Below are 16,005 nucleotides of genomic sequence, written 5' to 3' on the forward strand. Positions count from 1 at the left end.
ATTGCGTCACTTTCTCATTCATTTATATATGATAATGATAGTTTGACTTCTCCATCAGAAAAGCCCTACTTGTAATATATAGCTACGGTGATGTACTGCCTTCAGTTTACTGTCAGCGCATATCTTAGTTCTTTCGTCGTTTCGTCAGGGCGTTAAAGAGAAGTGCATGGTTTGACGGAAAATAAGAACCTCGATAAGTCCTAGATTAGCTTCCTATATATAGTCTTCTTTCAACCCTTTTACTACAATTTAGTTTTCTTCTGAATACAGAAATATTTAATTAAATTTAATTTAAGTAATATTCATTGAAACCACGGCTATTTTTCTTAACGTTATGGACTTGACCGAAAATCCCAGTTGTATTTCCCGAAAGAGATCACGAGGGGAAGAATCATATCAAGATGGCCGACTCATAGTTTGTACTGCACGATTTCAGTAGTCTCGATTTCCTTGTCCACAGGGGTTTGACTTCCTTGTTCTTTTGTCTACCGATGCGCGTAAGAGACAACATTTAGTAGAAACTACCATTTTACTAAAATGAATGTTTTAAATGAGGTTAACTATGTTCTGTATTTTCTACCGTACCTACTAAAGTACTCAATGTAAGGTAGGTTCTGTCGTCGAAAGAGGTGATAGACATTATCAACTTGAATTCAGAGAAGGGCGAGCCACCAGAAAAGATTCCACTCTTTCGTCAAAATGATCAGCAAGTTTGATTCAATCTTCCAATTTTTATTTTTCCTTTGGACAACTAGCTGCCTCGTTTTTCGTGAATCGGTAAGTTCTAGTACTTTTATCATTTTTAATTTAATCCAGCATAAAAGTCAAAGTCAATTCATTTTTGGTGCCTTCTAATGTAGCACACAGAAAATACAGAAAAGAATTTTAAACGCATTTCATTATAAACCTTCTTCAGTCATCTGTCGTAGTATATATATTTTAATGTACTTGCGCGATAACAGAATTTGAAACTAAAGTTTTGATTGTTCAAAAGATGATATCCGATATTGGAAATGGAGATATGATAACTCCTCAAATTCAGTACAATGTTAATATTTGGTATATTGTAGTGATCTGTATTGAAATAAACATCATTGTCTGTAACGCTTCAAAAGTCCGTAACAAATAATTCAAAAAATAAACGCAAAGGATATTGAAGTGTGTAGAGTAAACGTTCGAGTAGATTAAGATATACTTTTTTCAGAGTAATGAAATACTTAAAATTAATTTTAAGCCACCTACAAAAAGAGTCCCAAATTAAAACAAAGTAAAAACGTTCAAATCTTGAATAGCAATTCTCGTTTTGACTATATTTTAAAGTAAAGTTTTGATAGTTCAAAAGATTGTATATGATATTGGAAATGGAGACATAATAATTCCTCAAATTCAATACAATGTTCATCATTTGGAATCCTGTATTTGTCTGTATCGAAATAAAAATGATGGTCTGTATCGCTTCAAAAGTGTGTGACAAATAATTCAACAAAATAATAATAAACGCAAAGTATATTTCAGTAATTGGAGTTAACGTTGAAGTTGATTCAGTTACACCTTTTTCAGATTAAATTAAGTACTTAAATTATTTTAAACTCCCCACGAACCACAAAAGAGTCTCGAAATTGAAGCAAAAGACAAGCAATCAAATCTTGAACAGAAAGTCTCCTTTTGACTATATTTTAACAAATCAAGAAATAATAATCTAATGCTTTCAAGTTTGTTTATGTTTTACATTTATATCAGAAATTAAAAGCGTTAACCTTTAGAATTTCTGCAATGTGGTAAAGAAGGCTGTTGTATGTAAAGTAAAGGTGTTAGATAAAAGATCGGATAATAAGGATGGATTTTTTTTTGTGCAAATTCGATAAATAATTGTAATATTACTAGTAACTTAGTAACGTTCTGGAACCTTTTAAGACACAAACATCTAGTTAAACATTCAAAGTTCTTTAAATAAAAACGATATAAAAGTTGTATAAAATATTGAGCTCTTGTTGTGTTAGTAATTCATAAACCTGTATTCCTACCTTTCACTTTAAAAGTGAACATTAACCTGTTAATAGTATATCTCTCATAGGTACAATTTCAGAACTATCCTGTGTTTAAAAAAGACGTGCTAAAATTTGCAATAGGATTTTATCATTAATGAAATCAGACATAATGCAGACTGTCATAAATGCAAGTTTTACCGATAGTGTAATTCAAATACGGTAGTTTTAAATATTAATAGAAACGTTATAGCTAAGATTTACATACCCACACTTTGAATATCTCGCTTCAGTTTCTTAACTTTATAATAATTAACGAGAAAAGAATTTTTTACTTGATATTAATTACAGTTTTCATCCGTCTAATTCAATTCACATTAAAACTTATGATTTACTATAATGCCACCTATTTTGTATTCCGATGTGGATCTTCTTTATTTAACAGAAATCTATCAATTTCAATGAAGCAATGGACAAATAACAAAGTTAAATTTTAATTGAGTAACCAATTTAGCGCAAAATTCTACATGATTTACTGAGGATAAAGAAAATTAAAGTTAATGCAAGACGTAAAAATGTCTGGACTTACAGTTTTGTCCAATTTGCCAAATTTAAATGAGAAAAGGCAAATATACATGAAATATATATCATTTAAATATACAAAGACCTTTTCGCAAAGTCTATAATAAAACTTAAAGCAACTTAATAAATATTTCTTAATATTTGTAGAATCTGTAGAGCCTTTGTAGTTAACCCATAGATACATTTTTACATCCGTCAAAGATTTAGAAAAAAGGCAAATAAGTCATATTGCACATCGATTTGGCGAAAGAATGAATCAATATGATTTCACCTTCTAAACTTTGAGAACCATTGGCATATCATTCTTGTCAACTGCTTCTTCATTTAATGTATTGTAGTCTTACAAACGTTATACAACTCGTTTAAGATTATACAAGGATGAGAGAATTCAGAAAGTAAATAGAGCATGTTCTGAATTTCAAATAAAAGAATATACCAGCATACGTAAATTGTCATAATGTGATCTATTAAATCATATTTTGTGTGTAGCTTCAAGAAAGTAGACAATTCTATAATAACTCAAACAAGACAAATTGAAAAAAAATCGAAATCAATATTTTGTTAAAAGGACCCCTTCTTTGTCACTTAAAGTTAAAGGTTCGGTTATGACTAAAACATTTTTTTTTAAAAACATTTTTGGGCACAATAATTTTTCAAACATAGAACAGTATCGTCAATATGAGTTTTTTTAGTACTGGTAAAGTTCCTGTGAGACTTGCTTCACCAGTGCGAAGCTATGTCAATCGTAAGTAAGCTGCATATTACGACCTTCGTTTCAGGTCAAAAAAAAAATTAAGAAACGGACGTAATGTGTACTGTCAAATTAATTACTAAGAGAAATACGTTCAACTAAATACATGTAAGATAAAGTATTCTGCAACGTTATTGGCAACCATGTTGATGTTTTCTTATATTTGTAACTGTTTGTTCTTACGTTCGACTATCTACAAAAGTATGTGGATTTACAAACTAAAATCAGAAGATAGTAAGTAAATGTAAAACATTAATTTGTACTGTAAACATAAAGAAAACACATATTTTGCTTAATTCCAATGAAATTTGAAAATCGCTATTCGTCTAATACTTTTATTGCTCATAACTCCTACAAAGTAGTATGATTCGCGATCAATATAAATTCTTGGTTCAACAGATCGTAACCCATTCCAGCAAATATCTTATAAAAAATGTTAAGTCTCAATTTATTGCCGTTTCGAACAATATAAGTTCCGATAACTTTTCTCGACTACTTACTTAGAGTAAAAGATTCCGGGATACAGGATACATTGGAAAGACCTTACATCCAACTAAATAGGCTGATAATTTTTTGAATATTCGAAAATTCAACATTTGTTGATTTGATCTTCTTTTTCTTTATGTCAGACTCTTAATAATTAAGATCACAGCGACTGTATGTTTGTATTTTAACACTGACAGTTTATTGCTGAACATTGATACTTAATATATTGACGATACGTTTGTACCTAAGGGCTACCTCTGTGTATTATTGTTATGTTAGCTGAGCGATACAATTAGTTATTGGTATACATTTCTTAACCGAGTATGTCATAATAGCTTTAAAAAGGCACCTCATTTTACTTAAATTTGATCACAACTAACAGTTACATCAATCCCATACTCGTAGATACATAACTTTTACGTCATTAATTATTATTTATAACAACACAAATAAAGTGTTACTTAGAAAGAAAAAAAAAACAACCGTAAGATAACAAAAAAGGGAGGAAGTTTTAATGCCATAACTTGTTGTCAGCCAGCAGAAGATTTTGCATTTTTCATTAACTATCTTTTTATCTATATTTTCCTCTGAAGTTTAATACACCATTTTCGATTGTAAAAAAAAAAGTATTTCCTTCTCAAAATAAACTGATATTCCGGAGCAATGTCTGTGTCTGTTTTTGTTTTAATGAAAAATACAATAGTAACAATTCATTTAAAGGGAATGCCACTTATAAGTTTTTCTAAAAAATATATGTCGTAATTTATTTATTCTGTATCATTAGCTAACAAATCTATACTTGAATTTGCTATTTCTGGTTCGGTTGTCACTTTAAAAAAAAAGGGGGTGTTGATATGTGTTTACAACATAACCTGAAATTACATGTGCATTGTGCAATATTTGTCACTTCATTGATTTCGTTATGTTTTACACAGCTGGTACGAACATTTTAAATCTTCCCACTCCCTAACACCTCAAAAATAGTAATATATTAAGTTTTCAATGTCAACATAAAAACCGTATAGGAAATTATCAGGATTTAATTCAGTAAGGTTATAATTATATTGTTTCCTGGTAGATATAAAGCTCTTACAGCATGTAAACGAAATAAGTGCATTTTCGCTTTAACTGTCTCGTCAATTTCTTTCTCTTCAGTGTAAAATTTCAAATGCAAAGATTGAGATTGATCTCTGTTTAGAAAGAACGACAATGCCTATATCAATTATTTTTTTGTCAACCAGGAAGGTTTAAGATTGGGGAATGCAAGTTAGAATTGTAGAAGGAAGAGTTATTGTTGTAAAAACGTAAACACAACAGAGTACAATCATTTTCATCTGCTAGTCTAGTCTACACATTTAATTTGCATCTTAATTCATTATCATTCGAGCGTTGTCTAATGAGCCCTCGAAGGATTTATGAGTACTGATTATTTATAGTGGTGCTAGGCTGTTTATCTGAATTCTGTTTAGTGTTAACCTATACCATGTCTCTTTTAACGGTACATTACAAATATCTGTATTAACACTTCTAATAGATTCAAACACTCCATGCCTTGGCGATACATGTTTTCATCCTCCCACTCCCGTTGTTTGAGAGAGGAATGTGTGAACTTGTTAGCTTAATGTTTGAAATGGACAACTCGAGTAAAGATAAAAGCGAGTCGAGTGATTTGTGTTCATCATCGGTCCCCCTCTCTGTCTTCTCATTTCAATTGGAATACATTTTTCTTTCTAATTTCAAATGAACCAATTTCAATAATTTCAATTTCAATAGCAATATTGTTGCACCCATAGAGTAACTGACATCTTCGCTATCCCCAAATCTATCCAACCGGCAATCACTACTTGTTTTTTTAGTTGATGTATTCAAGTAGGCCCAGTAAGTATTTCCAGTAATACTTCTCAACGTAAATGGGACACACATTTCACATTTACTCCGTAATATAATGAAAACCTGTTTTCAAAAAAGTTTGAAATCTTTTTTCAGAGCTTGATATCCAGAGGTCACTGATTCGAATCATGTTCTATCCAAAAGCTCTTTGCTCTATTCCATTGTTTAAAACAACAAAGTCACTTTCCTGTTATTCATTTACATATATATATATATCTTTTTTCTTCGGTTAGAGTGCCCAACAGACAAGTGATGGATCTACTAATGGAAAGATATTAGGTGAGTGATGCTTACCCCTCTTGATTCCAAATATGTAATTTAAATATAGTAAACCCTTGTTACATTATATTTATCATGTAAACAACACATGCATTAGGGCATGATTTTTTTTTTTTGGGGTGGGTGTGGTTCGTCTGAAGTATTAGTGGACGAGAATGGAAGAGGAGGTAAGGTGTTTTGGAGCATTCAAATAGAAATCTATCTTAACAGTTAAACAAAACAGTCGATATAACTCATGTTAGATTTGTATGTATAGTGTAAAGTACGCAGTGTTAGGTTGTGCTGTTAGAGTAACTTTTTTCTGCAAAACTACAAGTGTGAGACCTTTCGGATAGTTGAAATTAAGAACGTGTTGTATGCAATATATGTAAACCAATATCAAACATGCAAAGTAAAAAAAATAATGTAGACAATTTTTTATTTATTTCTTTGCTTTTTAGGTTCATCATCATTTTTCTTCTATCAACAATCGACTTATCCGAGAGATTGCAGAGAAGTTCAGGGGCAATGTTCATCCAATAACTCTTCCGGTGTCTTCATGATCAAACCAGATGGTTATCTGGATCCATTTGAGGTTTACTGTGATAACACCGACAGTTCCGGTGGATGGACGGTATGTCTTTGGTTTCTTGATCTTCTATCAACAATTGTCAGACTGAAACAATCATGTTCACAGCAGCTAGAAGAGTATTAACGATGTTACTAACATAGGCGTTGGAGGCGGGGGGGGGGGGGGGGCTGGGGTGGCTGCAGCCCCACAACCAATTTTTTTTGTGAAACTTCGGGCAATATGCTGAGAATTTTTCGGGCACCAACTGAAAGAAGAAAAAATTGCAGTGTGTTTTTCAATATTTTTGGTGAAAATTCGGTCTATATGCTGAGAATTTTTCGGGCACCTACTGAAAAAAGAATAATTTGCAATGTGTTTTTCATTTTTTTTTTGGTGAAAATTCGGGCAATATGCTGAGAATTTTTCGGGCACCAACTGAAAGAAGAAAAATTTGCAGTGTGTTTTTCATTTTTTTTTTTGGTGAAAATTCGGGCAATATGCTGAGAATTTTTCGGGCATCTACTGAAAAAGAATAATTTGCAATGTGTTTTTCATTTTTGGGGGGGGGGTGAAAATTCGGTCTATATGCTGAGAATTTTTCGGGCACCTACTGAAAAAGAATAATTTGCAATGTGTTTTTCATTTTTTGGGGGGCGAAAATTCGGGCAATATGCTGAGAATTTTTCGGGCACCTACTGAAAGAAGAATAATTTGCAATGTGTTTTCATTTTTTGGGGGGTGAAAATTCGGGAAATATGCTGAGAATTTTTCGGGCATCTACTGAAAAAAGAATAATTTGCAATGCGTTTTTCAATGGTTAAACTGATATTATTATTATCGTTATTATTGTAACGACTTCCCAAATAATTCTAACCAATATGGAAGGGTAATAACACGGAATATATAACCAAAATTTTTCGCGCTCTCCGCGCGCGTTCAACATCTTAATGTGCATGTCAAATAGGCTTTCATCGGTTATCGGCATGTGATGTAAAACCGATGAATGCCTATTTGATAGCACATTAACATGTTGAACGCGCGCGGAGCGAACAAAAGTTTTGGTTATATTTTTCGGGCAAGTCGTTACAGCCCCCCCCCCCCCCCCCCCCCAATCAAATTAGGCTCCTACGCCTATGGTTACTAATATCGGTAACAATGTTATATATGTTTAAGTTACATTGTGCTATTCATTTATTTTTTAATTACCTAAAGACAGAGACGGCTGTGCTGGATGCCAAATATTACGCATTGAGTGAAAGATCAGTAACTCTCAAATCATTTCGGTAACGACTCTGTCCATAGGTAATACAAAGGCGCACCGACGGGTCCATCGATTTCAGGCGCGACTGGGACAGCTACAAGTCTGGCTTCGGGTTTCTCTCTCATGAATTCTGGCTTGGCAACGAGAAGTTGTCTTTCTTGACCAACCAGAAGAAATACCAATTGGTGATTGAGATAACCACATCAAGCGGTTACTTAATTCGGGTTTCTTACGATCATTTCCGTATAAGTGACGCCTTTAGTCACTTCAAGCTGGTCAACCTCGGAAACTATTCTGGAGAGAATACTGGTGAGTTATCACGGAAAAAATTAGATATAAACGCAATATTATACCCACATTTCTTAAAAGGCTTTAATATATGTGAAGATTACTTGTTTCGTGACGTCGTCAAACATTTCATTAGATGACAGATATGCAGGGTCATCAGGGGAGATTCACTGACAAACCTCTCTGGCCCATTTGGTACATCCATCTATGGTCAACCATCGCTTTGATAAAAGAATACATCTGAACTTTATTTATCAAACACTTCATTCACTTCATTAGTTTCCTAGTAACATTAATGTAATAATAATTCAAATTAATTTTGTCTTACAGATGCCATAACATTCACTTCATTGACACCAGCAAAAGATTGTCAGGAAATTTATGATGATGGTTCTAGAAACAACGGTATATACAGCATCAAACCAACCGGATGGACGGGGTCAGCATTTGAGGTCTACTGTAACATGACTGACGGAGGAGGATGGACGGTAAGTGTTATAGCCTACGATAAGCACGGAGATTACATTATGTAAAACCGATGAATGCCTATTTGATAGCACATTAACATGTTGAACGCGCGCGGAGCGAACAAAAATTTTGGTTATATTTTTCGGGCAAGTCGTTACAGCCCCCCCCCCCCAATCAAATTAGGCTCCTACGCCTATGGTTACTAATATCGGTAACAATGTTATATATGTTTAAGTTACATTGTGCTATTCATTTATTTTTTAATTACCTAAAGACAGAGACGGCTGTGCTGGATGCCAAATATTACGCATTGAATGAAAGATCAGTAACTCTCAAATCATTTCGGTAACGACTCTCTCCATAGGTAATACAAAGGCGTATCGACGGGTCCATCGATTTCAGGCGCGACTGGGACAGCTACAAGTCTGGCTTCGGGTTTTTCTATCATGAATTTTGGCTTGGCAACGAGAAGTTGTCTTTCTTGACCAACCAGAAGAAATACCAATTGGTGATTGAGATAACCACATCAAGCGGTTACTTAATTCGGGTTTCTTACGATCATTTCCGTATAAGTGACGCCTTTAGTCACTTCAAGCTGGTCAACCTCGGAAACTATTCTGGAGAGAATACTGGTGAGTTATCACGGAAAAAATTAGATATAAACGCAATATTATACCTACATTTCTTAAAAGGCTTTAATATATGTGAAGATTACTTGTTTCGTGACGTCGTCAAACATTTCATTAGATGACAGATATGCAGGGTCATCAGGGGAGATTCACTGACAAGCCTCTCTGGCCCATTTGGTACATCCATCTATGGTCAACCATCGCTTTGATAAAAGAATACATCTGAACTTTATTTATCAAACACTTCATTCACTTCATTAGTTTCCTAGTAACATTAATGTAATAATAATTCAAATTAATTTTATCTTACAGATGCCATAACATTCACTTCATTGACACCAGCAAAAGATTGTCAGGAAATTTATGATGATGGTTCTAGAAACAACGGTATATACAGCATCAAACCAACCGGATGGACCGGGCCAGCATTTGAGGTCTACTGTAACATGACTGACGGAGGAGGATGGACGGTAAGTGTTATAGCCTACGATAAGCACGGAGATTACATTATGAACTATATAGTTCATTAGTAGATCTTGCACTGGAATACATTTTTCTGTAATGTAAGACTTACCTTAATCGTAACCATTCTTTTCACCGATCTATGTCTTTTATTGGATTTTTCGTCATTTTCTTTGTCATTGTTCTTAATGATATTCGTTTTATATACAAGAACATTTTACATTGTACCACAGTCTATTGACATTTATGCTTGTTGCGAATATCATATTTTTTATTCTTTACCTCCATGATTGAGGAAGTTTGGTTTGTTCTACCTTTGAACTCATTAATTTGCCAGATGAAAAGTTTTTACGTATCAAATAACCTTAAGAGGGTAGTTCATTTTGAGAATATGAGATTTCAAATTTCACACCCGGGAGGCCACAAATATTATTCACGTTTGTGTTATTAACTATTTTTATCATTTTCAAATCTTTAAGGTGTTCCAGCGACGTGTCGATGGTAGCCAGGACTTCTACCTTGGATGGAACAGCTACAAGCAAGGATTTGGAAATTTAAGTATTAATTTTTGGCTCGGAAATGATAAACTTTATTACTTGACCAACCAAAAGAGATATGAAATCAGAATTGACTTAGTGAACCAATACGGAGCTCCATACTACGCCAAGTTTGACTTTTTTAGGACAAACGACGAAAGCGACAACTATCGGTTATCCGGTGTTGGGACCTACAGTGGAACAGCAGGTTTGTAGCCTACACATACCCTTTAATACTAAATATGATATTTTAGCCTTACTAGATAGTGAGACAACATATGGCAAACTGTTAACACCAACAAGTTATCTTTTCATTGATACTACCTCTCTCTAGAAATATATGTTACTTCAGTTAAGTATAGTACATATTGACATCACCTTAAGGATGAAGAAATAGATAACAAGGTAAGTAGGCTAAGCAAATGAAAGATAGATTATATTTGTAATTAATAGCATGAAAATGGAAATTGTATCAAAATAGGAAACTACCTACAGTTGTCTGTTATAGTTTACCATTTCCACAATCCTGTCAACATTGTTAAATCCCTTCAAAATTGCACCGGCTGGAAACTAATTATAAGCATCGTTGAACCATTAGTTAGAATCAACGACTAACTGATAAATACGGCAGGAAGGAAATTATGTCTGTATCACCTATTAGAAAAAGGTAAAAATCAGTCTAAAGAGGAAACAATACACACATTTGAATTTAAAATTCATAGTATTCAAGTTATCAATCTACAGACGAGCGTTAGTTGTCTTCGTTCGTCTTTTAAAGTAGTATAACTGACTGACATGAAATGATCTACATATCCTTACATTTGTTAATCTCTCTGAGACGAATTCTGCGAGTGGGAGAGGGAGCTTTGAACGGTTACATCTATTGCGCGAAACTTTTTTTTTAACTTAAGTGAATGATATAAGTAGATAATTAAACATGCAGTATTGACAATTCCAATATCGCTAACAATATACATGCAACAATTATGTTAATTTATTTCATCACAATGCATACATGCAATTACACCTCTCATACATTGGTTTACAATAACAAACCACGAACGAATGTAGACACCAATACTACTGTGATTACTTAATAGTGCAATAACACAACAAGCGAATTTTACTCTGGAAAAAAATATGAGCATTATGTACATAGTTTATTTAGTAGGTCTATACAAAATGACGATTTCCGCTTTTGTAATCAGCTAGATATATATTTAACGGCTACATGATGATCCTCGATGATGAGATGCCTCTTAGTGATAATCACTGGAAGGTAATGATCTAGTATGGTGTGCAATAAAAGAGAGAATTATAGTCATAGGTGTAAATCTAACTACTATAAAATATTTATCAACAACTAATACGGTATTTGGATTGTCAGTAACACTACGACCCGATAATAGCTATTAACCAAAGAAAAAGCACTGCAAGATCTTGTTTACCCTAACATTATATTTAAAAGTTTGCATATTGGAGTTGAAGTTAAAATAATTAAGCAACCAATCTGAGTATATGTTAGTGCGATGCAATTACAACAAATGAATTAAATAGAATTTAGCATGTATCAGACGTACAACAGTTATCTTGATGATTGGTATTGATGGTGTGTTTTGCATTTGATTCTTTCTTCCAGGAGATGCTCTAAGTTATCACCGGAACCAGCAGTTTACAACAAAGGACCGAGACAATGACGCTCAGGGTTATAACTGTGCAAGTTATTACAGTGGTGCATGGTGGTACAATGCTTGTGAATACTCTAATCTAAACAGTCTCTACGGGGATTATTATCTTTATTGGTATAATCTTCCCGGAAGTTATTATTACATCAAATTCACAGAGATGAAGATTCGCCCTATCTAGAGATTGACGCAGATGAAGGAAAAAAACTGTAACGTCGCTGATCAACAACAACAACAAAATACCATAGAGATTCATTTTAAGAACAATTGAATGTTTTTTATTTGAAAATAAAAAGGAACTACTTGTCCATATTTTAATGTCAATACTCGCATTCTTTCCAAGTTATCTAACTTATATAACATATTTTCCCCTTAAACTTACAATTGAATATAATACAATGAAAAGGAGTTAGATACGATTTGTAAAATATTCTAATAAAATAGATCCAATAAATGAAAAAGGAAACAATTCTTATACACAGTGGGTAAGCCATAGGTGCAAGTGCCCCCCTCCCCCAACTCCCTTCCTCCCACCCTACTTCACATAATGTTTTAGAATTAAAACACATGGAAGTCCAAAAAAAGATTAGGAAATTTATATCACATAGATATGATAAGCTACTGGTTTTTACAGATAGAATGAAAAATGGAATTCACGGAGCGCGCCTCCTATTGGTTGTTAAATATTTTTTTTTTAAATCATAAAACAGGTTAAAGCAAAATGAGACATCCGCCCTAATATAAAACAAGATTACCTTAATGGAAACAGTACACCCCTTCGTAGTAATGCCCCTTCAGGCTCGGACCCAGTGTGTTGTTGGTTTTGTACCAACCCCCTCCCTCATCCCTTTCAAACTCAGACAAACTTTCAGAATGAGTGGTAGTAGTTAGACCGAAGTATAGGCATACATTACTGCTTTTTAATAAATGTACCTTGTTATAAACCAATGTCAAATTTTCTCACGTCACCGAATTAACTCTCATATCTAGTATCTCTTACCGTTTTTAACCACGCTCTTTTCGTATTTAAGTCATGGTGATTTGCCACGCGGTTAACAAAAAATATCTTTCTTTGTATACCGGTAGTGCTAAACTATGTATGCTACTATGTCTTGGATTGTGACATCATTTTTCTTTAGCTGAAAAATTATATGAATTAAAATAATTCGAGTAAGGGGTACATATAAACATTATATATCTTGAACACAACAACCGAAGTTTTAATCGACGATATCGGCCGCAGATTGTCGTCTATGCCCCTACCACATAATGTTGTGTAGGTATTCTCATAATTATTTCGATCATTAAAACTTCAGTTTTAAACCAAATCAGCAGTAAAGAGTTATTGTCCGAAACTCGAGCGATATTTGCGCAAGAAAAGAGCTTCTGGGAAACTGCAGGAAACGTAAAACTCTAGAAGGGACGGTTTAGGAACGCCGTTGCATGATTCTATTTCCCGTTATTTATGTACGTGTTTTCTCTCAACAGTGGCGGCACCAAGGAAGGAGGGATTCACCTCACATCAACATGTTACCGCATGCCCTCCTTAACCTCCCCATTGGTCGGCTGCAGTAAAATAAAACGAAACATTCTCCTTTCACGTCCAAAAATTAAAATGTTTTGGTAGTAGTAGGCTAACAAAACGCTATAACTTCCGGGGCTTCACTCCCTGGATCCCCACAGGCGCAAAGAAATTGGAACCTCTAAAATGTTTCGATCTGCTTACCAATACCTACAAGCGTGATGTCCTAGAGCACTGAAGCTTCCGGGCTTAGAATACCTCCCACAGAAATTAACTTCATCTTTCTAATATATGCGTTTGTTTTTTAAAGTCGCTAAGAGAAAACAAGAGATATCTCCAACTCCCAACTATTTCCGGTTTCTTCGAACTTTATCAAAAGCGTTTATGCACTTCCGAAATGATTTCTCCCTACACTGTTTCTCGTCCCCTCATTCGCCCCTCCTTCAGTAACACTCCCCTCTGCTTCCAACAAATAGGCCGACACTTTCTCTCACGTTGAAAGAAACAATTCAGAGTTTCCTCTCAAATATTTGACGAATTCCTTCTTGCTTGCCATTTCAATAAATATTGAGGGTATCTATCAATTGTCTTTAAAATTGCCATGCTCCTCTCGATCTTTCACTTGATTCCCGATACAAAATAGTTTCATCACTGATTTCCAATTAACTGTATAATGTATTGTGTAGGTGTCTTAACCCGACTGCAACCGACCACAACTCGTCTCGTGTGACTGCCTAAGTGTGACAAATTCAATTGAAGCTTTAATATGATGTCATCGGCTTGTTCTTTTCGAACGCCCAGTTTGGGTGTGTTTTTTCGGTATTGTGATTTATCATTGTTTAAATAGAACGATTAAACTGAAGTGTAAAGGAGAGAAACACACACAACCACGAGACTGCAACAAGTGACTTTAACGAATAAAAGTCACGTGTTAATAATAATAAAAAGAATTCTTAGCAATGAAGAGAGTTACAAACTACCGACTGTCGGGACATTTATATCTTACAATGTCAGCAAATTAAAATAGAAAGACAAAATAATAACAAGCTAGATTAACAGTTATTTTCGTGAATAACAATTAAGTTACAATTTTGTTTGAAAGCATCTTAAAGCAAAGAAATATAGAAATTAAATTGATAAACGTGATAAACAATAACAAGTGCTTTTCTTTATTTATGGTAACCTGCATGACTCTATAATATCAAGGGCATAGGCGCAACAAAGAATTGTACAAGTAAAAGAAGTCACTGTAAGCGATTCAAAAATAATATTAACTCCTACGCAAGACATATTTATTAGCACTTACAACCGAACAGTTCTGAAGTGTCTAAAGCGGTTACATAACAAACGCTAATATACCTCTCGAGTAAAATTATATGAAAGCATGCACACATGCAGAACACTTAAGTTACGGAAGAATATTGCTGCAAACACATTTTGAAATGATGAAACCACTTTTTCGCAATTACAAAATGATGTTTTTTTTCGTGGCAGCATTACGCTTCCGTGTTAAATGCTTTTAATTTAAATATATATATATATATATGTATAAACACTTAATGAAGGCACACACTTATATTAAATAATATTTATAAACACGAAAAAGAACATCATTTAAACCTCATAGGTGCACGGTTGTTTGCTTTGAAGCACGATTACTAAAATCAGTACTACCTTAACAAAATTACGATAGCACAGAGCATTCTCCTGCATTGTAATATTCAATGTAAGAAGTATTTTCTTTATTTATATTATTCATTCTTCGTTTGAATTCAATATATTATTGTCTTTTAGTTTCGCACATTGTAATTAATAAAGAAAAAAAAGGAAATATATCCTAGGACACGGGGACTCAGAAGGACAATGGAATATTCCAGGTATGTATTGTTAACTTATTGTGTGTATCACAGCTCTGAAGAAATGCTTGCTATACTTTTGAAAAGAAAGGAGTAGTATAGGAAGAATTTCGTTTTGGGGGTTAAACATGATTGTCATACCTCGCTTATGTTCTAAACTAATAGTTTTCCTTAACTGCATGTCTAAACTCTTGCACCACAGCCTCCACTTCCTGAAGTTTATTCTGAACAGGTAAAAGCGAAATGAAATACAAGACAAATTTGATGTCACATAATATGGGAAGTACTCATTTTAAATTTTGTTTTAAAATCAACAATCCGATTATATGGTAATGTTTTATAACGCGTAAAGGCAGGGACGTCGATACCAATTAAAAAGTGAGGGGCGGTAAATAAATTGTTGAGTTTGCGCGTACCGAGCGCTTGGCGCAAAGTTTTTTTTTCGGGTGGTGTCAAAGGGTCCGCCTTAGGGCCCCTGACAGGGTCCAGGGCAAAAGCCCGGCGGGAGCCAAAATCTACAAGATTGTTTATTATTGTGGTTACTGCATTTGGTAACAAATGTCGCACCTGGCAATTGATCAGGCATAAATGAAGGAAGATTTATCTGTTTAATATTCGCGTGTAACTAAGGGTCTTGATCATGATTGATAAAATCGAATCATTAAAAACATCAAACTTTGTACACAAATAAAAATCATCTCATTATACACATGTCTAAATCGTGTACACATATGGTATCTTTAGTACAATTAAAATCAACATCGGGTACCTGGGC

General features: G+C 34.0%; 1 protein-coding gene across 1 annotated transcript; it reads left to right on the plus strand.

The window, feature by feature from the left end:
- The first annotated feature begins 684 nt into the window (after positions 1–684).
- On the plus strand, positions 685–12,164 carry LOC139973987 (uncharacterized). The gene is made up of 9 exons (XM_071980896.1): positions 685–777; positions 5,928–5,973; positions 6,414–6,586; positions 7,826–8,093; positions 8,403–8,560; positions 8,905–9,172; positions 9,482–9,639; positions 10,111–10,375; positions 11,807–12,164. The coding sequence occupies exons 1-9, from the start codon at positions 700–702 to the stop codon at positions 12,031–12,033; spliced, it is 1,641 nt and encodes a 546-aa protein (XP_071836997.1). The 5' UTR covers positions 685–699; the 3' UTR covers positions 12,034–12,164.
- The last annotated feature ends 3,841 nt before the right edge of the window (positions 12,165–16,005 follow it).

This window comes from Apostichopus japonicus, chromosome 9, assembly GCF_037975245.1.
Source record: "Apostichopus japonicus isolate 1M-3 chromosome 9, ASM3797524v1, whole genome shotgun sequence".
Classification (NCBI taxonomy): Eukaryota; Metazoa; Echinodermata; class Holothuroidea; order Aspidochirotida; family Stichopodidae; genus Apostichopus; species Apostichopus japonicus.